Source organism: Perna viridis, chromosome 7 (assembly GCF_037379345.1).
Source record: "Perna viridis isolate PV_CMFRI_1.1 ecotype Kerala chromosome 7, ASM3737934v1, whole genome shotgun sequence".
In the NCBI taxonomy this organism is placed as follows: Eukaryota; Metazoa; Mollusca; class Bivalvia; order Mytilida; family Mytilidae; genus Perna; species Perna viridis.
Genome location: NC_142451.1, coordinates 14,331,521 through 14,355,847, shown reverse-complemented (window position 1 = coordinate 14,355,847; position 24,327 = coordinate 14,331,521). Strand labels below are relative to the sequence as shown.

At 31.9% G+C, this 24,327-nt stretch overlaps 1 protein-coding gene and 1 long non-coding RNA gene across 11 annotated transcripts in view; one reads left to right on the top strand and one right to left on the bottom strand.

The window, feature by feature from the left end:
* LOC148611434 (N-chimaerin-like) overlaps window positions 1-16,763 on the bottom strand; it is a 40,036-nt gene extending 23,273 nt beyond the window's left edge. For 2 of the 7 annotated variants that reach the window (XM_088592050.1, XM_088592056.1), the window contains exons 1-4: window positions 4,097-4,805; window positions 2,191-2,246; window positions 999-1,030; window positions 524-637 (exon numbers count right to left, since the gene is read on the bottom strand). In XM_088592050.1, the coding sequence (XP_088448176.1) occupies window positions 524-637; window positions 999-1,030; window positions 2,191-2,246; window positions 4,097-4,217 (323 nt within the window). In that variant the 5' untranslated portion in view covers window positions 4,218-4,805. Of the gene's footprint in view, window positions 1-523; window positions 638-998; window positions 1,031-2,190; window positions 2,247-4,096; window positions 4,806-5,022; window positions 5,164-8,175; window positions 8,294-13,606; window positions 13,736-13,801; window positions 13,818-16,613 lie in introns of those variants that run through there. The other 5 variants (XM_088592052.1, XM_088592054.1, XM_088592055.1 and 2 more) reach the window with 5 other exon arrangements.
* LOC148611433 (uncharacterized) lies at window positions 5,406-23,119 on the top strand. Of its 4 annotated transcripts, XR_015924128.1 has the most exons (6): window positions 8,630-8,770; window positions 9,206-9,356; window positions 12,309-12,495; window positions 14,142-14,221; window positions 18,264-18,395; window positions 21,640-23,119. It is a non-coding gene; the product is annotated as an uncharacterized LOC148611433 (long non-coding RNA). The 4 variants fall into 4 exon arrangements; XR_015924127.1 differs by lacking the exon at window positions 14,142-14,221; XR_015924126.1 differs by lacking the exons at window positions 8,630-8,770; window positions 12,309-12,495; window positions 14,142-14,221; window positions 18,264-18,395; window positions 21,640-23,119 and adding exons at window positions 5,406-5,794; window positions 11,980-12,254.
* Window positions 23,120-24,327: the final 1,208 nt, after the last annotated feature.

Genomic DNA, 24,327 nt, shown 5'->3' with positions numbered 1-24,327 from the left:
GAAACACTTGTTAGCATCTCTTTTGACTGATTACCTACTGAATACCTTGTCTATAAACACTGGGACTTACATGTAATTTTACAGATCAATTACAGTATACATGTAACTAGTGTATTGATTGAGTATTGGTGTCTGAGAAATCCTGTCTCATTGATTACCTTGTAGTAATGGATGGGTGTTGGTGTAGTATCTCTTCTGACTGATTACCTACCATTTAGCAAGTGTATAGGTTTCATCGATCCTACCCTGTGATGTATGTTGGCTATTGGTGTAGTGTGTCCTTGACTAAGGCTATCTTTTTGACTGATTACCTACCATTTAGCAAGTGTATAGGTTTCATCGATCCTACCCTGTGATGTATGTTGGCTATTGGTGTAGTGTGTCCTTGACTAAGGCTATCTTTTTGACTGATTACCTACCATATAGCGAGTGTTTAGGATTCATTGATCCTATCCTGTGATGTATGTTGGCTATTGGTGTAGTGTGTCCCTGACTAAGGCTATCTTTTTGAGTGAGTACCTACCGTATAGCTAGAGTATAGGCATCATGGGCCCTTTCACTCTTTCTGACTAGATAAGATCCATCTCCCTGGTTCAGAAGCCTGTCTGCCTCTTCCCTTGTTATTGTTCCATGATACCTGGCAATAGAATGGATAAAATGGAGCATGCAATAGTGTAAACCGCACAGCCAACGGAACTTCACAAACTAGGCAATGTAGCAGCTTTCACCTTTTAAGCAACACAACTTTGTACACAAGATCTGGGTCTGTGAAAAGTGGGAAATGAAACTATGACATCAACAATTTTGATATATATTGGCATTTGGCATGACAATCAAATCTTCCAGAAATATGACATTTTTGCAGCAGATAATAAGTGTGCATGTATTTGTATGTTAACTTTAACAATTTTTGATGTGCCATAGTAACTACTAAATTATTTAGTGACAATATATAAAAGTTTCAGCACAGGCTCTTATATGAATGTATGTAAACTTACTCTTCACCATAAAACAGAGGTTTGTTAAAAACCTGAAATCAGAATTATATAAAATTGTAAATAGAACTATAAATATTAATTTATTCATCCACAACTCAAGATAACCTGAACCCAAACATGACAATAACAACAAAATTACACATTATATTTTTAGTAGATACTTTTTTCATTGTCAATATGTCATATAATTACAAAGGATAATTGTCAATTAATGTATACCAACAAAAAACATTATCTCCTTTCAAGTAGCAGTCTTTATAAATATCAGACAGGAGGTGATTCATGTGTGTCAAAACCAACATAATTCACGTATTTCTCATTAAAAAGCAGTTACAGACCACAACAGTCTAAGTGTGACATTTCGCTATAGCACTTTTGAGATAATAATTATATAGACTGTAAATTTGCAGTTTTCAAGAGTTATGATTCTTGATAATTTCATTGATTTAAGAAGGAAATGAATGTATGGTTTTCTCAAAAAACAGATATATATGCAGAAAGAAATATAATTATGTTAAAAAAAGGTGTATGTATATTGAAAAAGCATTTGTTTGTTCGTTGAGTTTCCTGCACCATGAATCACCTCTACCTTTGACAGTACCTAAATTTCATACATGGTACTTAAACAATAAAAAAGCAAATTTGGTCATGTAAACTGTGCATGTAAGATATTATCATTGAAAAATGCTGAATAATTTCTAGTGAACAGGGATTTAAACATTAGGTTATAAAACAATATTTACATATGCTCACAATGTTATTAAAACCATGACAATGAATATCTTTAAATTATCTTGTAACATAACACAATAACAATAGGGTATAGCTGGCACTGGGTTTTTGTTTGTTTTTATTTGCTATGGTTTAGTGAGGATATTTTGTAAACTGGTGGAAAGTGTAGTGTATGTGGTAATTATGTAGACTAATTGTCATTATTTTTCCTGTTCTCACGAAGTTTATGTAAGCCCTGTTGTCAATATCTCCTTTTGACTAACCTTCCACCAGGAAATATAAGCTTTCAGAAGTCTTTGGTCTTAAACTTTGATAATAAATTATCTCAAATACCTCCTACACATAGTAAAACTACAGGAATTTTGTTCATTATTGAAAATACCAAGCTATTGTGAATCAGCAAATTTTTAGACTTTTGGATGATTATGTAAAAATCTACAAAACAAAATGTTTTACTTACTTCTCTCAAACATGCCACTTTCTTTGGTTTTGGAGCTTGCAACTGTAGTGTATATACTGAAATAAAATATACAACAATTATATGTAAGTTACTAAATAAATCTACACAAAAGAAAATACATAAAGGTGCTTACAGATAACTAAGAAATCCTAACAGTAAACTGGTTTTTTATCGTTTTTCTGGAAATGTGCTACCCATAAACTTTGGGTCAGTCTATCAATTTATTTTTAAATGTCAGGCAAACATTTTAGAAGACTACAACTTTAGTGTTGCTTGGTTTGAGAAAGTTTGGTTCAGTCTTGCATATGCTCTACTTGCATAACAAAATGTCTGGTCATGTATAATCTTTACAGAGAACTGCTGTTTATCATTAAACTATAGTCTGTCACAGACAAGTATTGGGAAGACGAAGCTTCATAAAAATACACCTCAGTCTCTAGAATACACATTTTGACTTTCAAGTTTGAGAATGATATTGCAAAAATGACTGAATTGTAACATTAAAAATAACTTATTTTAAAATTCCAACATTGTTTATATTTCTCCTTACTATCAGGCCTGTGAATAGAGTGACTAAGATGGTGGAAACTTCTGTAAGAATTTCAGTTTGTTTAAAAAAAGGTTTTTTACTGTGCTTTGTGAAGTTGTCAGATATTCACCAACAACTCAAATATGTTCCTTCCTGGTTTCATTGTTCAGAATCTTGACAAAATAAACCCAGTAATTTAAAAAAAGTAATACAATCTCAAAGTCCAAATTGCATTTAAAGTCTGCATATATTAGAATGTCAATCAAAAATGGTATCTGTAATGCTTTAAATGAATACAAAAACCAAAACAGGTGATTATTAAAATTCAAATTTATACAAATGTATTAGGCATGCACATGATGTGAATACAGTTTAAGTCAAATTCAAAGATTCAAGTCATTTATAATATAATTTTGAAACTTTATCAAAGCTAAATATAAACATTTGTAGGGATCAATATCAAACCATAGGGACCTGCTCCAGCCTTCAAAATAATCTTTGTATTCAATTCAAAATCTGACAGACTATGAGGTATGGTTACCCTAGTTAAATACTATTTAAATCTTGAATACAAAATTTAGTATGAAAATCATATATGCTTCCCTGATGTACAGTAATTTACATGTTAATAAATAAATACAACAAAATGCATATGCCTACACAAATTTTGGATAGAGTTATTTTAGGTAAATGACTTGGGTACAAGAAAAAGAGTCTAGAGTTTGATAATTATCATATTGTCATAACATGAATCTAGTAGTTAATTTTTTCATCATCTGAAACTATGATCAATTATTCTGGATACTATTAGCAAAGAAATGATTCATTTACAACCAAATTTTCCACAAGTTGACAATGAACCAATTCAAAGTCACTATTTAAGTTTGATTTTCCAAAAAAATGTACATACACATACAGCCAGTCATCAGAAGTTTTGTGGGAAAACAGAACTTATAGTCCTGCTCTTCAATTGTTTGTTGAAGAATTAGGGAAATATCTATGACAAAGTGTATTAAATCTATAGGTAGTATACATAGTCTACCCATCTACAATTTTTTCCAACAACACGATCATTAAATGATAGAGTGTACAGATATAATTTTCTACCATTGCAAAAAATAATCAAAATTTTGAAGCATTTGTGAGTCATCATACCATATGTTAACAGAAAACAGTATACAGTAACAATAATACTTCTATAAGATGAAAGTTTACTATATTTTTCAGTGAAAATAGTGTTTTGATCTTTAATGTGCAGGGTTTGATATATTAACAGGTACACTGTACATGTACACTTAGGTATTCTAATTTTTACCATAAGACATCTGTAAGAACACCAGAAAATAAAAATACAGTACAGTGTGCAAGTGTACTTACAGTAGGTTTTCCATGTAGGTAAGGGTTGGCTCTCTCCTCCATCTGGAAGTACAGTAAAATAATCATGGTTAGTTTCCATAACGGTCCCTCGCGGAGGTGCATTATCAATAATACGAAACATTTCCACAAGGCACTGGCATGTAAAATCTTTATTACAATACCAAAAATATTTTCACTTGCAAAATATTCCCCGGCATTCAATCACATCCCAGGCATTTTTACAAGGCAGTACATCTCAGAAGAAGGTTATCAGAGTGTTACTTTACAGGGGATGATGGTAGGGAGTCATGCACAGTATCAATTGCACTCCAATACACAAGATGTGTGATAACGGATGGGAAAACTTCCTTGTCTAGTTTACAACAATTAAAAAATCCTCATGTAACAAGTGTTGTGTGATTACTTCATCTGAACATATGTACAATGTCTCTTTGTTGGTTTTCTTTTTTTAAATCCTTCATCTTAATCTAAAGAACTGTAGAATTTATACATACAATCAAGCTTGATTGTCAATTTCAATTTAATTCGAACCAATATTAAATTTCAGACTGTATTGTTATTATCAATATTGTCACAGTTTGAAATGTTTGCCAATGCATAAACCACATTTATTTCCTATCACAGACACAGATTACAATGTAAACAAGCAAGATGTATCGTAGAATCAGTGCACTCAACACCCTTTAGTCACCTTATACAGGTAAAAAATCTTCATTTCTTTGTTAAAACACAAGTATTTATTAGACTCATTTAACTTCAATGAGATATTGGTTACACACTGATTTAAGGTGACGTTTAGCATAAGTTTAAAGATTAAAATCAACATCTAAAAATTTCTTTAAAACCGATTTAAAGATTGTATACAAAAGGACCCCATCCAGGTAAAATTTACACCTCTCTGAAACCCCACTATGCACATACTTTACCCATTAATAACACTGTTCAGGTGATAACTGATTAAACTATCCTTATATATACGTTCAACATTCCAGATTGAAATAATCCTCAAAAATACAACACAGTATTAACATGTAGGTCAAGTAGAAATTAACAACGGAAGATATAATCTGCTCATCACTTCACTATATATATGTCCTTATTGTAGACAATAATCAAAGTAATTTTATGTGGTGATTTCAACAGTGACATGGTCTATTAAAGAACAGCACTGATGCAACACCAGATCAGAATATGTCAGGCCCACAAGTCATAAAATACATTAGTTATGCCTATGGGCAGTTAATGATAAACATGATCCAATGTATTAGCAGCTTTATTTACAGATTTCTGTTTACACTATAATATTCATGAGTCATAAAGTTTATGTACATTTAACATGTACACTTAAAATAAAGGATATTTAAATATTATTTCTTACAAGACACTTCCTTTAAAGGCCTTTAAATATCTGGCTTAGTTATTGTAACAGATTCAATGGGGAAGGTATAAAATCATAAAAATAGCATTAATATTATTTTACCCTTATGGTGCCCCTATCATTTACATCCTGAGGTCATACTTAGAATTGACCCCAAATGGATGAGCTGAAAAGACAGAGTTGTTTGTTTTACACCATAAGGAAGAAGATTATGATCATTATATACATAAGTTTATGACTGCAAGATTTTCTGGTCATCTGTTATTGAATGAATACCTGTATACACCTGTAACAGGTAATCAGTGGACATGCAGGATTATGTAAGTACAATAATGTTTTATATTTGTAAGATTAAAACCATGTGCACTTTAATGCATGGTTACCTTCAACCATTTTTTAAACAATTCATGGTTATTATATTGTATTTTTATGCCAGAAATATGGATATGCAGATGAAAGAAAGTCTTACATATATGTTTGTATAATGGATTTATGTAAAATACAAAATTAAATGTAACATTAACATGCATATGAACATGTTCTTTGTATATATAGCAGAAGTCATACACTAGAATTTCATTTCTGATCCAGGTCTTATTCTTCAAATGGCACATATTTTATTCATATACATACATATATATATATATACAAATGTCTCAGAATGTGACAACTCTATTCGCTACACTGCTCCATCGAATCAAATTGATACAGGGAAGATATGTAAACATATAGAAAGGTCTGAAAAATTCCCAAAAATTTGTTCTGAAAAATTTGTTATAACAGGCTATATAGCCTAGCTGGCCGAGTGGTCTAGGGCGCTGGACTTTGTGCAGACGGTGTTGCCATAGATGTCACAGCAGTACGAGTTCGAGTCCCACGGAGGGAACGACCAAAAATTTGCATCACAAATTTGACAGTTCTAACATCGTTGAGAATTTTTCAGACCTTTATATATATATATATATGCTATGCTTCAACATGTCCTAAGACTCCATCTTCATATGAATGAAACATGACAGGTAAATAGACATATCAAATAGCTTCAAAAAACTATAATGCAAACTTTACTGATGGTTAAAAAAAGGTATCAATGCTTTACTGATGGTTAAAAAAAGGTATCAATGCTTTACTGATGGTTAAAAAAAGGTATCAATGCTTTACTGATGGTTAAAAAAAAGGTATCAATGCTTTACTGATGGTTAAAAAAAGGTATCAATGCTTTACTGATGGTTAAAAAAAGGTATCAATGCTTTACTGATGGTTAAAAAAAGGTATCAATGCTTTACTGATGGTTAAAAAAAGGTATCAATGCTTTACTGATGGTTAAAAAAAGGTATCAATGCTTTACTAATGGTTAAAAAAAGGTATCAATGCTTTACTAATGGTTAAAAAAGGTATCAATGCTTTACTGATGGTTAAAAAAAGGTATCCATGCTATATTTTTAACAATTAGCCAATAACTTCCAATTCAATTTCAAAGTGGTCTCAGAGTTTGCTTGTAGATTCAGTCCATATCACTGATTTTATTTCTTTATAATTAAATGGTCCTTCAGGTCAGCAATGTTTAATCCAGATCAGGCAGGGTGTGTTGAATATATAAAGATGCCTATGAATGGTAATCTTTTTTATGCATTAAAATTTAAATCAAGTTTTCACCACCAAAAATTTAAAAAATCAAAGTTCAAAATGTGCCATCAACAAAACAGTATATGTGCCAAGACAGTTAGAATCGACAATATATACATTCACAGTGTCTAAGCTAGCCATAAATACCTGTGTACCTTCTTGAAGCCTTCCCCTACCCCACACCTCCATCCCAAAAAAAAATCCTGCTGCCATTTGGAAAACATTGAAAAAAATTATTGCAGTTTTATTTTAATCAATTTTATTTAAACTGGAAAGCTCTGATTGATCCCTAAAAATGTTCAAATTACAATATCATATTTTTCATTTTACCAAAAATATACAATGTACCACTTAAACAGGTATCCTTTTACGGTTTTTCCAGTTCTTAAATTTTGAACTGGAACACTGCTGTTAACATATAACAGTCAACTTTGGCACTAATGTGGCAAGAATTTAATTTTTCAAATATCATCAAAATTTCAGGTTTTTTTGTAAATTAAAAAACAATTTTACATGCAGATTATTTGAGAAATGTTAAAAGGGATCAGATTGTAAAATACATGTAGTTACATGTACCAAATGTTTGGTTCTAATTAATATATGACATTATTGTTAAACATATAACAGTTACCAGTAAGATTTAATACAAGGGTCATGATATGCTTTACTCATTTTCAAATCCTGCCTTAAAACTCTAGGTGAATATATTGAAATATTATTTTATGTGACACTGCTGACACATATTTTTTTTTTACTTGTTTAAGCTCTTATGCTTCTATTGACCCTCAATGTATCTATACAGTACAGAAACAGACATACCATGACTGATTACTGACATAGTGGTACACTACTATGTCAGTGGAAACCCACAATTATTTTTATTGAAAGATATATTCCCAATATTTTGCTGTTGTTTTGAAAATGACTAACAGACTTCCCCAAAATATTGATAAGAAATCTTAAGAAATATTATGTTATTGGCTTCCACTCACTCGGTGGTTTACCACTATGTCGTCTCTTTCTGTACTGTAAGTTCTATGATCAAACAAGTATTAAAATAACAAATGATACATACAATTACTTTGATAGGTCATGTTATAGTATCTGTTCTGTTGTTGGGATTTTGTTGATTTGGACGACTTCCTCTCCATGGTGTAATGCTGGGAGGCATCCTATCTCACTTCATTATCTCTCTATAATATAAAACAATGATGGTTTCACATTTAAAATAAAAAGGTTCATTTTTCAAGAAAAAAAAAGAGCATAGTTTAGACTGAATAAAGATTTTTCAATGATCTGTGATTAGAAACAGGAAAGAAATTTCTCCATGAGCATTAATGCACATGTATAATGAAAAGTGTATTCATTGCTTATGTATATAAGAACAGTGCTAAGATAGACAACTCCATTTCAAATTTACTGTACATGTAGAATAGATATCTGGGAAAAATACTTACATATACATTGTACATGAATCATATTTCTTCAAGGTTAAATATTTGTAATTTTTAGGTGTACTAGTGCAGGGTATTGTAACAGATACATGTATCAGTCAGACTCCATAGCTTAGGCACTTGTGAATAAGCTTATTGAGGAGTATAACATAATTAGCAAGGAGGATAGTACATACAGACGAAATTGGACAGCTGTATTTTGTACATGAAGAAAACGTAATCTCAAATATATCCAAACATTTTTTTTCATGTCTCTCTATTAATCATTGTCTAGCATGAATTCATTACACACACTATATATGCCTGTTAATTCCTAAATAAACCAGATACAGTCATCAATTAGTGTTAGGGTGATAGCGGTCAAGGAAGAACTTAAGTTTATGATACAAGTGCATTTCTTGCAGACTACCAGTCCAGATATAATTTGTACATCATGAATTTAGTACTACCACGTCATAATATGGGCTGTTTATATAATTTATAGAGCATCACTAGATTATGGCAAAAGTAAACAGAAATTGTTCAAACTATCTACATGTTCACATTTTTAAATGAATTTCTCTACAAACTACTATACATCCATGACATTAAAAAGGTTGCTTTGCTTACATGCTATGTCAATAATACATAAATATGAATCAATAATTCCAGAAGAAACAGTATGACGAAACCAATGACTTCAGTCAAAGACAGTAGGTCCCATCACTATGAACATTAACTACTGGTACAAAGGTAATGATAGTGCAAGAGGAGATCAATAGAACCTTTACATTGTCAAAAAGACACACAGCAAAGATAACAGGTAGGTTTATAAAACTAAATACTTAAAAATAAACATCTGTACATGTCTTATTTTAATACAATATTTATGCACTTAATTTATAACAAGTAAGTACACGAGCATGTACATATACATCATGTCATGAAATATGAAAGTCTATTTATCATTTGAAAATATTTGAATGTCACCTGCAATACTTTTATAAAGTACATTCTACATCAACAGTACATGATAATCAAGATTTCACACATTTACTTTACTTTAAAAACCACAATTAAACCACTACAAATTTGTCAGATAAAATTTTCTTGTTTGACAGAAAGTTATTAAAGCTTATATAAAAGCATTAAATTTTATTATACACTTAGTCATCTTAAAGTTCATTAAAATAATAATAAAAAAAATACCCAGTAAATTGAAAAAAAAAAATGGGACATTTGATACATGATAATCAAAATATCAGTTAAATGTTTTTCATAGTCCTGATTGGTGAAGTGTTTGTAAGGGGCAACATTCTCAAAAAGTTTTTATATGATAAATTCTGTTGCTAATCAAAACAAAACAGTGTCTTTCCCATTGGCCAAGTTATGAGTGTACATGTACAACGTACCTACATGTACATGTATATTGTTATGAAGTACTTGTTTCTCCTGTCTATTACTATTTAAGTTTATTTACCAATATTTTGGGATTTGTATGAATATACCAGTCCACCCAAAGTTATGACAATGGACAATGAAAAATAAACCCAGGTTTGTGTTGTTTTTATCTGTGTAATCAATGGTCTGCATGTCCTTCAATCACACTTAGGGGTACCTACATGTAATTTGTGTATTCTGTAACTCAAAAAGTACTAACCCAATATATTTTTAACTTCGCACAGGGTTTACATACATACTGAAGCTGTGCACCTCCTATTATTGCAAATTTGATTATATTTTGCACTTTTAAGCATGTTGAAAGTAACCACTTTTACAGCAGTATACATTTTGTATGCTTACATTATAGAAAAATGAACAGATATGGTGAAAAGCAACAAATGCATCATCATGTACCCTTTATAGTAATAGTAAATACGTACTGAGATCACCAAAAGGTCTTCAAAAGGAAATTTGTAATCTACACTTAGTTTTTTAATTTGTTTACTGTTCATATACATACATGTATTGAAGATACAAATTTATGACGGTGATACAGGTCCTGACATGTATTGGTCTTGTTTACATGGTTTCTATAAATGTTCATGTACAAAGTACTTTGACTCATTGTAAAAGGTAACTTTTTTAGTTCTAATAGATCTGAATCCCTTCTGGGATTCAGTGTCCAGAGCTGTAATCAGTGGGCAGCCAAATCAGAAAATAGCTTTGGACACTGAATCCAAAAAGGAATTGAACAGATCTACATGTCAGCTGGGTAAACAGTTAATCCTCTATACTAAGACATAGGGTGTGAACTGCAGAAATGGGTTCGATTATTTTCAATGAAATTGATTAAATGACAATTACTTCGTCAAATGTATGATTAAATTAAATTAATGATTATAGCATTTCTGATAGTAATTGATTAAATTAATGATTACATTGGCAAGTAATCATGATTACATCTGATTACAATGAATTTGCAAATAAATATGAATTGATTGAAAGGTTTGGAACATTCACTGTACACAAATATAGCTTAAAATCATATAATGAACTCACTTAACATTTTGGCAGTCCATCAGTTTATAGCCAAGGGCATTTGCAATGAGAAGATAAAATTTAATGTACCATTGGGTTTTACTTTTGGACATCTTATCAAATTCATTAAAACAATTTTATAGGACCTTTTGATAGCTCTTACAAACATTTTTTCATTAGCATAATTTGATTTTTTTTACTTGTTGTTATTGAATTAACATTTTGTTATATCTTCACAAAAAGAAGAAAAAAACAAATGAAAAATTTACACAAAGACATCAACTGATTAACAATCATTTTACTCTTTTTTTGTTGTTGACATAATGCATTATCCATAGATACTATTTGAGGCTTTAATATTTCCACTGTAATCATAATGTAACCATAAAGTAATTAAAATACAGTGTTTTTAAACAAGAGGCTCCCAGGAGCCTGAATCGCTCACCTGGTCAAATTTTTGCCTTTTAAAGGCAATAACTCTAACAAGGAGTTGTCAGACAATTTTGACTCCATTTGATTCATTGGACACATTTGTAAGCTTTATAATAAGGATCATTTCAGCAATTGAAAGCTATTGGCTAAATCTAACAGATTTGGAGATGTATGCATTAATCTGCTGTCTGACCCCATTGTTCTATTTTTAGAAACAGCAGCCATGTTTTTTCAGCGATAAAAAATCGGTCATTTTGTTAAGGATACCCTATAAAACAAAAATGCCAACTTTCATTAAATTCCGTACAGTAGTTTCTGAATAGTAGATTTTGTAAAATAATAACATTAAAAACAGCAAAAAACGTCCAAAAAGGGCAATAATTCCAACATGGGTCAACAGATTTTCACAAAATTTTGACCACAGATAGATCTCATCATGCTGAACACTTTCACCCCGTCACAACCTAATGGTTTAAGAGATATACGCAAAAAACTACTGTCTGACCCCTATGTTCCATATGTTCTATTTTTAGTAACAGCGACCATGTTTTTCGACGGATCAAAAATTCCCACACCAGTTCAATGCACGATACCCCAAGAAACATTCATATCAAGTTTGGTTCCAATTGGTCAAGTGGTGTCAGAGGAGAAGATTTTTGAAAGAAATAACATTCAAAATATCAAAAAGACATTAATAAAGGGCAATAACTCCAACATGGCTTAATAGATTAAAATGAAAATTTGACCACAGATAGATCTCATCATGCTGCACACTTTTACCCCATTAGAATTTGGCTAATCATAACTGTTTTGGAGATATATGCGAAAAAAATACTGCATGACCACTATGTTCTATTTTTAGCAATGGTGGCCATGTTTTTCCACGGATCAAAAATCCTCATATCAGTTCTATGCAAGATACCCCAAGGAACATTCATACCAAGTTTAGTTCCAATTGGTCAAGTAGTTTCAGAAGAGAAGAGTTTTGAAAAATTGTTAACGACAACGGACGCCAAGTGATGGCAATATCTCATACGGCCTTCGGCAAGGTGAGCTAAAAAAGTAATTGATTAAATTATATTACATGTAATCAGATTTTTGACTGATTAATGATAACAATTATTGCTTGAAGAAGTGTAATCAAATACAACTGATTAACGATTACAATTACCCCATCTCTGGTGAATTGTACAACTACTCCAGCAAAGCTAAACACTGGCTTGTGATCTATTTCCTGACTCAATGTCATCCTAGTAGGACCCAGTATGTAGGATCAATGTTCCAAACTCTTACATTGTAGTAGTACCGTACATGTCAGATTCCAAATATCAGTGTACCACCCTTATAAAATGAGTACAGTAGTCCTGTACAACATGTACGATTTCTAACATCAGTGTACCACCCAAGTAAAATGAGTACAGTAGTCCTGTACAACATGTATAATTCCTAATATCAGTGTACCACCCTTGTAAAATGAGTACAGTAGTCCTGTACAACATGTATGATTCCTAATATCAGTGTACCACCCTTGTAAAACAAATACAGCAGTATTTTAAGTACATGTAAGATTCTTAATATATGTTTTATCAGTGCATTTACCACCCTTGTAAAGCATATAAAATTCAAAATATTGTTATACCACCCTTGTAAAAATTTATCTCCATATCTATCATACAAAACATGTTCTTGTCTAATTGTACTAGACCTAAACAAACTGATGGATTAGAAATGTCTATAATGACTGACAATTAACTGCAAATTAAGTGGTAACATGTACACCCTTTATCTCTAACTAACTAAAGACAAGGACTTGAGGAAGCCAATTTTATACAAGCCTCTACTGTTATTATCAGGTTTACTGATTAAAAACTTCACTGCATGCAAATTCACAGCCTTATTATCAGGCTTTACACTTTCTGTATTAAGATGAAAAACCTTTGATCAGGTGCCATGCTTATGAATTTTCATCATTAAATATCAATTATGTCATACAAAAGCAGCAAAAAATTAAGTATGATGTCTTTCTTCAAATATTACATAATGTACCTCTTTGTAGTATTCATCTCAGCTTAATGTCCCATACAATACGATTCATTCCTAAATGGTACTAAAAATAATTAAGTACATGTATGATTACTCTCTTAATATTTCATAATGTACCTCTTTTAAAGAACTCAGCTCATCATAATGTCCCAAACAATATGATTTATTCCTAAATGGTACGAATAAATTGTAACTACATATTTCTGTTTCTTCACAGGATATATATGTACATAAAAAGTTTTTTTTCACTTTTAAATCATAAATACCCTGAGTATAACATTAATTCTTTGTATGTTTTAAATTCATAATTACCTTTCAAGATAATTTTAAAACTTCATTTTAAAAAGTCAAGGTCAAACAAAAAGAAATATGGAAAATTACATCACAGAGAGATTTAAGTTTAATTCTTCAATTAAATGCATCTAAAATTACTACAGGAACAGATTTGTCGAATTATGGCCCTAAGTATAACAAAACACAAATCTGATCGTGATAAGAAAGTGTATACTTTCTATAATATAAAAGTTCTTTCATTACACACATAGCTGAAGCCTAAAAAAATAATATTGTTTCCTGCTACAAGCAGAAATAAATAAGGCAGATACATATAGATAGCAAAATTATTTTAATTTTCAACAACATTTTACATTAGGTTTATGGAGAAACAATCTAGACTTCAGCGGTGCTTGAACCAAAATAACAATAAAATGTTTAGGTACACAAAAAAATAGGGTAAGTACATGTAGGCTAGCAGGAAACAACCATATTCTTTACTTGGCCTGAACATTACGCACAGAATTAAATCTTATCGATCATCAAAGATTCCATTAACTACTTGTCTCAAATTTCATATTTTTTAAGGTATATTGGAGGCCATGACATTTGATCAGTTTTCTTGTTATTTAAAAAAAATTCAGGTGGGGGGGGGGGGTTGGGGGGTGGGGGGGGTACAAGACAAAAAAATAAAATCAGTTTTAAATAAGAACAGATCCAAGGTTCATGCCCTAAAAGTATTTACCAGTATACTGAAAGGAGCTTTTGAGATTCTGATTAAGAAATTCCAGAATTTTACATCCATTAACATAAAGGTCATATATTACCACTGGTTGGACCAATCCATTTAAATCTAGTCCAGGACCTTGCATTGTAGAAGCTAACATGAATCGATAAAAAATTCAAATATTAAAGGACTGGTATTTTCAGTCACAATGTGGTAACGTCCCATTACCCTTAGTGACCGTTGTACATGGATTATTCATAATCCTTTATACAACCATGTAAAAACCATGAAAATTAACAAATATACATAATATAATGTTGCCATGAATTACCTAAAATAATCACTTATATTGAGAGTACATGTTCAATGTACCAGTAAATCAAACTAATTTGTAGTGCTGTACATGTACATGTTGCACACATTCTTCAGTCTACATAATGTATGTCCTCACATTTTCATTATTATACACATGTACCTCTTGTAAGAATTACAAACCTTGGGCCTTTTTGTGCATAAGACTTACAGTAAACATCTTTACAATTTTCATGCACCAGTACATGCATACAAATGTACAAGTACAATAGTGTACTCCTCATAAATTTTTAATAGCACAGTGCTTACTATCATAGTACAGGTCTTTTTGCCTTCCTCCAAAATTATAGCACAGTGCCAATAGTGCATTTTTAATAAAATTATTTACTGATAGCACAGTGCTAAGAAATTATAGCGCTGCAAAAAGTACAGCACTATAATGGCCTGGGGAGATTACACTGTGTATAATGTACATGTAGTACATTTGTATTCAAATTAGTAAACTGTACATGGTCTTTACAAACAGCACTGCTTACTTCTATTTTTCTACATGTACATGAACATGTGTTCACAATGAATACTGGTTAACTGATTGGGAAAAAATGCAGTTGACTCTAGCTTTTTTCTTAACATGTTAATGTATGCTTAATATTGAATGAATGTTCTACATTTTGAGTTTTATATAAAGTACATGCAGTGACCGATCCGAAGAATCATCTAAGAGTAGCCCAAAAAAAATATCTGTCAAACAGTTTTGTATGCATGCATATACACATAAAATATGCTATTTTCATAAATTTTCAAATTCATCAGTTTCTACACAAGAATGTAGAAATACACTTTCCCAATCATCCATTAATTTGCAAATAATTTAGGTCAGAAAATCATTCATTTGCCCATCATTCACATAATACAATCATTCATTAGCCCATCATTCACATAATTCAATGTACAATGCACAAAGAAAAAAATACATGAACTGGTTCAAATTACGACCATTATTTTGATACATGTGTGTTGAAATGGCATTTAGAAATTTAATGGGTCATTCTTCAACAGTCTGCTAAAATACATACTAATAAGATATTTTCAACAGGAATGTGAATGACACAAGGCCCCCTTATAATGATAATCCAACACTGCAAATTTAATATTATTTTACAAAGAAAAAATACATGTATGTAACTACATGTATAATTTGGCAAGGGATGGCAGAAATTTGGATGAGCTACAAAGTACAATGTGCACGTACATGTAGAAACCCTTCCATTAATTAGTTTTGTGTACTGTACATGTACAATTGTAAACAACACCTCTTAAAATTCATACTGTAAATATACATAAAAATTGAATAATAACAAAATGTACAAGTTTCAAAAAATTACTCATACAAAAATGTAGCTTACATGTACATGCATGCACAAAAATAAAAAAGACTGAAATAAATTGAAATTTGTTAAATGAAAAAAATCATGATGAGTAAGGAAACAATTATAAATGTGTACCTATATCTTGGTGTGTCAGTCACAAGAAAGAAGTTTTGTTCATTGTTAAACTGACAAAATAGATTTTAAACCTACTTTATCATTTAGTAAGAATACAAGCATGTCTATCCACATGCAGCAGCTTGTAAGCAGCATCCTCATACAAGATTCATTTCTGAATCATCAATTCAAACAGTGTGGTGTTATTGATCTCTATAGATTGCATTGAAAATAACGAGTCAGGATGCACGCATAAGAAAATCTAGCAAAAAAACGATGGTCGAAAACGTAAACAAAGACATTTTAACACGTTGCAGACCTTACTTACGGTATTCTACATAGTGTCTGCAGCATAAATTATGTCCCCTACTTAAATTATGCACCAACTGCTAAGATTTGTTCTAAAAATAACAAAAGATATACGATAATATATTACTCATTCTTCTCAAATCCATTTATTGTCTGTATCCAAATGAGAAGAGTTCTTAGGAAGGGAGATAAATATTTGGCGCGCTTTCTGGAACAAAAGTAAATTTTCACTATACTACAAATTCAAACAAACGACAAAAGAATAAGGAAGGCGATAGAAAAGACAGCATAAAGAAAGAGGGACAACTAAAATACATATAAAAAATACTTATACTTAAAACCATACATTTTTCTTTATCCGTTCAATATACATGTATCACGCATAGACCATTGTATATAGGAGTACCAGTCTGTCCCAAGCAGTGCATATCGGCAAAACATATGGCCATGGCCAGGGGAAAAGCGCCAATATCAATTGTATTATTTGTACCATCAGAACTAGGGAAAAAGCAGATTTGACTTATATAGTTCTAGAAGGGTTATATTATCATTAAAACATATAAGTGCATTTATACTATTCCATATGAAGTTTTCAGATATATGGGGTCGATTGGTATATAGGACCAGTCGACTCCCATAGGGCCATATATCTGAAAAATTCATATGGATAGTATAAATGCACTATTTGCTGGTATAACACATGATTTCGTATTTTTTTTTCTTTTTAACAATAATAATAATAATAATAATAATAATAATAATAATAAATCCCGATCCCAAGTACCTGTGACTGGGACAGATCATTTGAACAAAGCTCTGTAATTACAGGGAAATGCTATTCCGCAATGAATGATTTTTTACATTCTTTTGAAAAAAATCCTTTTATTTTCCTGGACGGTGTAGGAAGCAGTATATAGTGATTTCAAATATATATAGTAGACCAATTAAAATTGAGTATTAGCATTGTTAAATCGGTGTTTTTATCAGACATGTTTAACGATTTTAAATTTTGACTTTTTTACACTGAGTCTAGTACATAATTCTGAATCAGGTTACTGCATAAATAATATAAGTTTTTGTAAACACACATTTTCTTTTGTATTTTTCATGAAAAAAAAAGATTTACGAAAATAAATTATTAATGATTTTCCGATACACTTGTTCTTGTTTTATTTTATAGAGTCACGCTCGGGTAGATTATTCAAATTCTGTAAAAACATTTAAACGCAACGTGCACGTTGAAATTTAAGTGCTGAATTTGTAATGAATATTTCAAATGAATCTTCTTATATGTACTACATTCTAAATAAGCCTTTAAACCTCATTAATAATAAAACCAATCTTTCACAAAACGATACGAAATCCATAAATAACACGCATTTAGATGTAATGTGCGCACGTACATATGTACTACAGTGCACAGTTTTGTATTTACATCAGAATTTAGTTGACCAGAATGTAGTTTAAAATGGTTAGTTGCACGTATTTGTAAGAGTATTTCCATTCCGCCGTGTTTTCATTCCGAACAACCAAAATTTACTAGGGAAAATAAGGTATAAACAGTGTAACTTTTCCTTGTCACACAGAGCGTTATGTACATAGAGTTATTGGAAAATTTGAAACTCGCAAGTTAATCAAATTACAGAATGTTCTTGATTTCTGCTTTTAGACTGCATAAAACCAACTGGAGACGAGCCCGACACAAGGTCATGCATGGGATGATGATAGTATCAGGATGACGATCGAAATACAACGTGTTTTACAAACTCCATACGTATCAGTTGTTCTTTTCCATCTTCATGTAAGGAACCTTCATTTACTAGTTTGTAACTTCGTCAAATGTAATATGACATGCCTTGACTTATTTCCGAATTAGTTTGCGCAAAACACATTGTATCGGTTATCTGTTATCATAAGACCACACAGAGATAAAAATAGATCATACCTAATCTTTTCACAACACTCTTCACGTTGACGTACTCCCAAACAGTTAGAGCGGGGAAACGCTCTCGAACCCACGTGGGGTCTGGGAGTAGGCCAGAGCGTCAACAGAGCAGCCCAGCCGCTAGTAGGGCATACTCTGAGTTCTTCGGCCGGGTATCCCGAAGGCTGGGCTCCGCTACCTCGAACTACTAACAGACATTTACTAACAGAATCCCCGTAAGGGGCGGTCATGCGAGATCCGCAAGGATAGTCAACACCGTAAAAACACCCATCATCAACTTTTAACAAAGTCAGAAAGACAATTTATCTTAATATTGGTTGCCCTTTTTATTTATCTATTTACATTATATTTTTATGAACTATAAAGTCTACCACTGGACACGAACGCTAGGATTCAGAGTAAATTAATGCGCATGCAATTTTATCTTAGTCCCGAGCAGTTCAAGGACTTCAGGATGGGTATAAGTAGAAATAAAGACCCAAGGAAGGGAGCATGAATAATTTGGGAGGAGAATTTATGAAAAATAAATATTACATAAAAAAAACAGAATATTTTCCCATATTAAGGGAGGGTGTACACCCACCCCGCCCCCTACGAAACCGCGACTGGTCCCAGATAAACGTGGATGCACAAATTTGCATTTGGCGTAATATATATATATATACAACGTCTCAGAATGTGATGACTCTATTAGCTACATTGCTGCATCGGATCAAATTGATGCAGGGAAGATAACGTAAACGTATAGAAGGGTCTGAAAAATTCCCAACGATGTTAGAACTGTCAAATTTGCGATGCAAATTTTTGGTCGTTCCCTCCGCGGGACTCGAACTCGTGCCGCTTGATATTTATGGCAACATCGCCTGCACTACGTCCAGTGCCCTAGACCACCATTTACGACAAATGTAAATTTGTTGGTTCTTATATTACCCTTAGTGACTTTTGTACATGGATTATTCATAATCCTTTATACAACCATGTAAAAACCATGAAAATTAACAAATATACATAATATAATGTTGCCATGAATTACCTAAAATAATCACTTATATTGAGAGTACATGTTCAATGTACCAGTAAATCAAACTAATTTGTAGTGCTGTACATGTATATGTTGCACACATTCTTCAGTCTACATAATGTATATGTCCTCACATTTTCATTATTATAAACATGCACATCTTGTACGAATTACAAGGGTAATATAAGAACCGACAATTTTCACAACAAAAGTACAATACAGAACACGTTTTCCGTATCGAAGATAGCGAAGCAAAACGTAACAGACATTCATCCTTAAAGGTGCTTATATAAGACCCTCTTTTACTACATTGATTTATGATAATAATATAGAAAGAGACAAATAAAAAGAGTTATCCAGGCAGTAAATTCCATTACGTTACAAATAGATGTTCAGTCATTTCTAAACTTCACACCAAATGCATTGCACATCATGCAACATTAATTTGTTCAATATGTTACACACCACATCTTCATATGAAAATAAAGTCTCTTCCTTCTTGTTTTTTTTTATTTTTCAATTTGCTTGCTCCTGAAATATAAATAAAAATCTTACGCTTATGTGAAAAAAAAATCCAACATTAAATCCCAGCCCCCTCCTTTCAGGGTAAAAATTTTCAGTGCCTAAACATATTTCTATTAATTCATAAATATCACTTTTTTAGTTCAAATCTTGGTTCTGAAATAGGCAGTTATATTTTTATACCATGCTTAAATAAATCCAATCAAGAGTAAAACTTCACACAAAAAAAAAAAAAAAAATTCATTGGTTTTTCAATACAAGCATCTTTTGTATACTGACACGTTAAAAAACCTTAGAAACATTTTTTGTCAGGTTCCATACAAATACCACGTAAATGAAATAAAAGTAAACGTGCAATCCAGACTCCACGAAAAGTGGGAGCATGGACCGGGTGCATCGGTAGGATAAGTATCACCTGCAAACACCTACCGATTTCCTCATAAAGTCACGTCCGGTGTAGAGGAAAGAGAAAAGAAAGATATGACGCGGTGAACAATTGAATTACATTGTACCTTCTATCACTTGAATTGAGCATTTATTACTCAGTTAAGAACCTGGTTTGCTCAAAGATAACAAACCAACCAGAAAGCCTGTCTTGCGTTATATAACGCTAAGTTATCAGCAAAGGTTAGCGTTCTTACACAAAGTTTTGTATATAAACATCAAATGTTGAACATCCGCTGCTGATACGTTTTAAAAGACAAAGAGTTCGAAAATACATTTCATGATACTTATAATATATCAAAAACGAGGAAGCAGTACCTGCTTCTTACAAGAACACACCATGCAGGTCGTTGAAGACAAAGTTTGGTCAAGGAGGAAGGACACAAATGGAGGAAGTTTGTTTTATTGAAAGAGTAATCAAAGAAACCAAGATTCGAGCAGAAATCAAAAGAATGAATTTCTGGGATAAAGAACATAGAACAACCAAAATAACGCGTACAAAGAAATAAAGTGAATAGGCAAGTCGTACTCTACTAAAAACTGGGAGCATGGACCAGGTGCACCGGTAGATTAAAACCGTCCTTTGCTTTTCTAGAAACACTTGTCGAGTTGCTCATATAAAGTCAAGTCCGCGGTAGACGAAAGAGGAAATGAAAATTATGTCACGGTGAACAAATTGGGTCTCATGGTGCAGACGGAAATGGAAACACTCTCTTAGTCATTGCAACGACTGTGTCAATTACTTTAACTTTGATCTAAGGGCAACATATCTTCTTCATGGTTTAGGCGTCAAAAACTATCTAAAAAATCGAATTGTTCATCACAATTTATAGCAAAGCGCTTGAGTTGAGAAAAGAACAATTAAGACGAAATAAGATTTCATAATTTGCGTGCCAAACAATATAGATAACTATTTTTCTCAGTTGCGGATCGTGGGAAGAGGGGTCCCAACGGCGTACTGGACCACATCCTTGTCGAAGATCATTTTTTCTCAAAGCACAGTGTAATGTTTTAATAAACCTTTCATAGTAAATACTGAATTAAATTCTTATGTATAAATGTGCCAATGCATACAATATGACTGAACTCTAATCTATTCATATCATATTTTAGGAAAAAGTGTAAAATAATTTCCCTGAAAGAGACGCGATGACGGCTATCTGATGGATAAAAACGATGGAATTCTACATGCAAAAAAGGCCTCATTCCTATTTAGATATTTTGAATTCTGATAAAGCTATATGGTACCAGGTGTGATAGTGGAACGATTCAGAAACTGCATGTATTGCATTCTGGGATTGCTTTTGATCATGACGTTGCTTATTGGTCAAAACGGTTTTTAGGAGGACGCTGCGACAGTCCAATGGAAAATAAGAATATGAAAATAACCATTAAATGGAACCCGGAAGAGAAATTTATAATGCAGCACCTGATGTTCATTCAGTTAGACAATTTTGTTTTGATTCATTTTTTTTTATTTTTCTGTGCAATACATTTTTATTTTGACACTTTTATTGTACGCCCGTCTATATAGACGGGACGTATTATGGTATACCGTTGTCCGTCCGTCCGTCCGTCCACACGTCGCGCGATAACTCAAATTCGCTTTTACGGATTCAAATGATAGTTTAGCACAATATTAATATTAACGGAGGAAAGCTCCCTTTCGATTTTGAAGATTTTTTTATTTGTCGTTCCAGAGTTACGGAACTTTATTCACTTAAAAATTTGTATTATTGTCAAATCTGATGTAGTAACTCAGCTGTACTGATACTATTCTTGAAATGTTGCATACAGTTTTATAGACATGCTAGATTATGGTTGTATAATGGTATACCACTGTCCGTCCGTTCGTTCATTGGTCCTTCCGTCCATCACTCAAATTCGCTTTTGCGGATTCAAATGAAATTTTAGCACAATATTAATATTCACGGAAGAACGCTCCCTTTCGATTTTGAAGAATTATTTATTTGTCGTTCCAGAGTTACGGAACTTTATTCACTTAAAAATCTATATTGTTGTCAAATCTGATGTAATTACCACGACACAAGATTGCTGCTTACTTACAGTTTTGAAAAGCTGTATTATACTGGGACCAACAAACGACTTCAATTCTACAATAGATTTGATTTTTAGGAATACTGACAATTATCAGAGTGGTACCCTAGAAACTTATTATTCTGACCACAAGGCAATATGGACTTCCTTACAGTAGAAGTAGAAGGAATTGTACTATTAACTGTAGGTCTTACCTCATAATAATATTATTACATAATGAATTATTTTTCCAGTTTTCAATTCTGTAGTTTATTATAGTTTTATCTAGTTCAAAAACAAAGAACCCCTTTTAAATGCTATTGTATACTTTCATCATGTCAAACAGGTGTAAGATCATTTATACTTTTTGAATAACTGAAGAAAAACATCGCTCACTATATATACAGACTAATTTTTTGGAAATCAGAAATCAAGTTATTGTTTTCTAAAATTTATACCATCAGCTATTCTTACGGACGGGCGTATCTTGCGCTCTTAGCCCAACTGTTTATTATATTACTTTTAGAGTTAGAAATAAATACCTGGTAGTAATTAATTTGTTTGAATTTTCATATGATGACTGTTCACACGGAATATTTGAATACATTCATTTTACATTCTACCGCTTTGTCGGCGCTATTTGCATAAGAGGAAAAGAAATTCAACAAACACATATGATATTTATGGAATCTACCTAAAACTTTTATCTTTAATTATGTAACAACAAAACAACTTATATCCTGCCATTAAGAAATGAGTTCTAGGAAAATTAAAGATCGGTAACTAGTGAAATTCGTCATAGAGAACGAAATTATATTGATTATTTAAAAGGATTGTCGTAGTGGTTAAAAATACACATGCTTGAAAGTTGGGAGATAAAGACAAGTCAAAGACAGATACTACTTGAATCATGTAAAGGGAAATCTTTGTTGACGAGAATGTACATAATGTAAAATAAAATACGAAAATTAAAATCTTATATATGAAGAAGAAACCCTTCACTAGCAGCATGAGCAGAAAATACATATAACGCCGAGATCCAATGAAATATAAATAGTCTACAAGGGGTGCCAATACAGTACTAAGTCTACTATATGTGTAATGAAAGATTGAAAGCTTAGTTTTCTTTAAGATATAAATACATAAAATTTTAAAGACTGAAGTTAAGAGCCTGTTTTTATCTATTTATTTATTTATTTATTTATTTTTGGGTACTCTTCTTATAAATTCTGTAAGGTCGTATACCTTTTTGGGAATCACATTTTCTTTCCTTATAATTTTCTGCAGTAACACCTGGCACGCAATTTTAATGTTCGATACAATTTTTTCAAACGCGACTAAGTCAACAGTATTTGGCCAATCGAGAAACAGAATGACAGAAAATCAGGTGACTTGCGTTTTCATGGAAGAGTGTCTTTAAGATCAAAAGGTAAAAAGCGAAACTATACCGACTGTGTTGGAAACAGATATTAACTTTTTACACTAAACATATTTTTCTTGTATTTGATATGGTCCATAAAGTCATCCTATTACTCTAAGTTAAAGATGTACTTCAATTATGATTTATTGCAATGTTTTAGTTTTTATTATCAAATAATATACATGTACTACGTTTTTTAATGTGTCCTGATTTTCATCCAAATATAGTCCTTGGTGAAGTTAAGGTTTTAAAAACTGACAGTCGGACTGTATGATCAACAACACCAAGACGAGATAGTAATCAACCTTCGATTATGATGACGCAAACATTATAACGAAACGGTT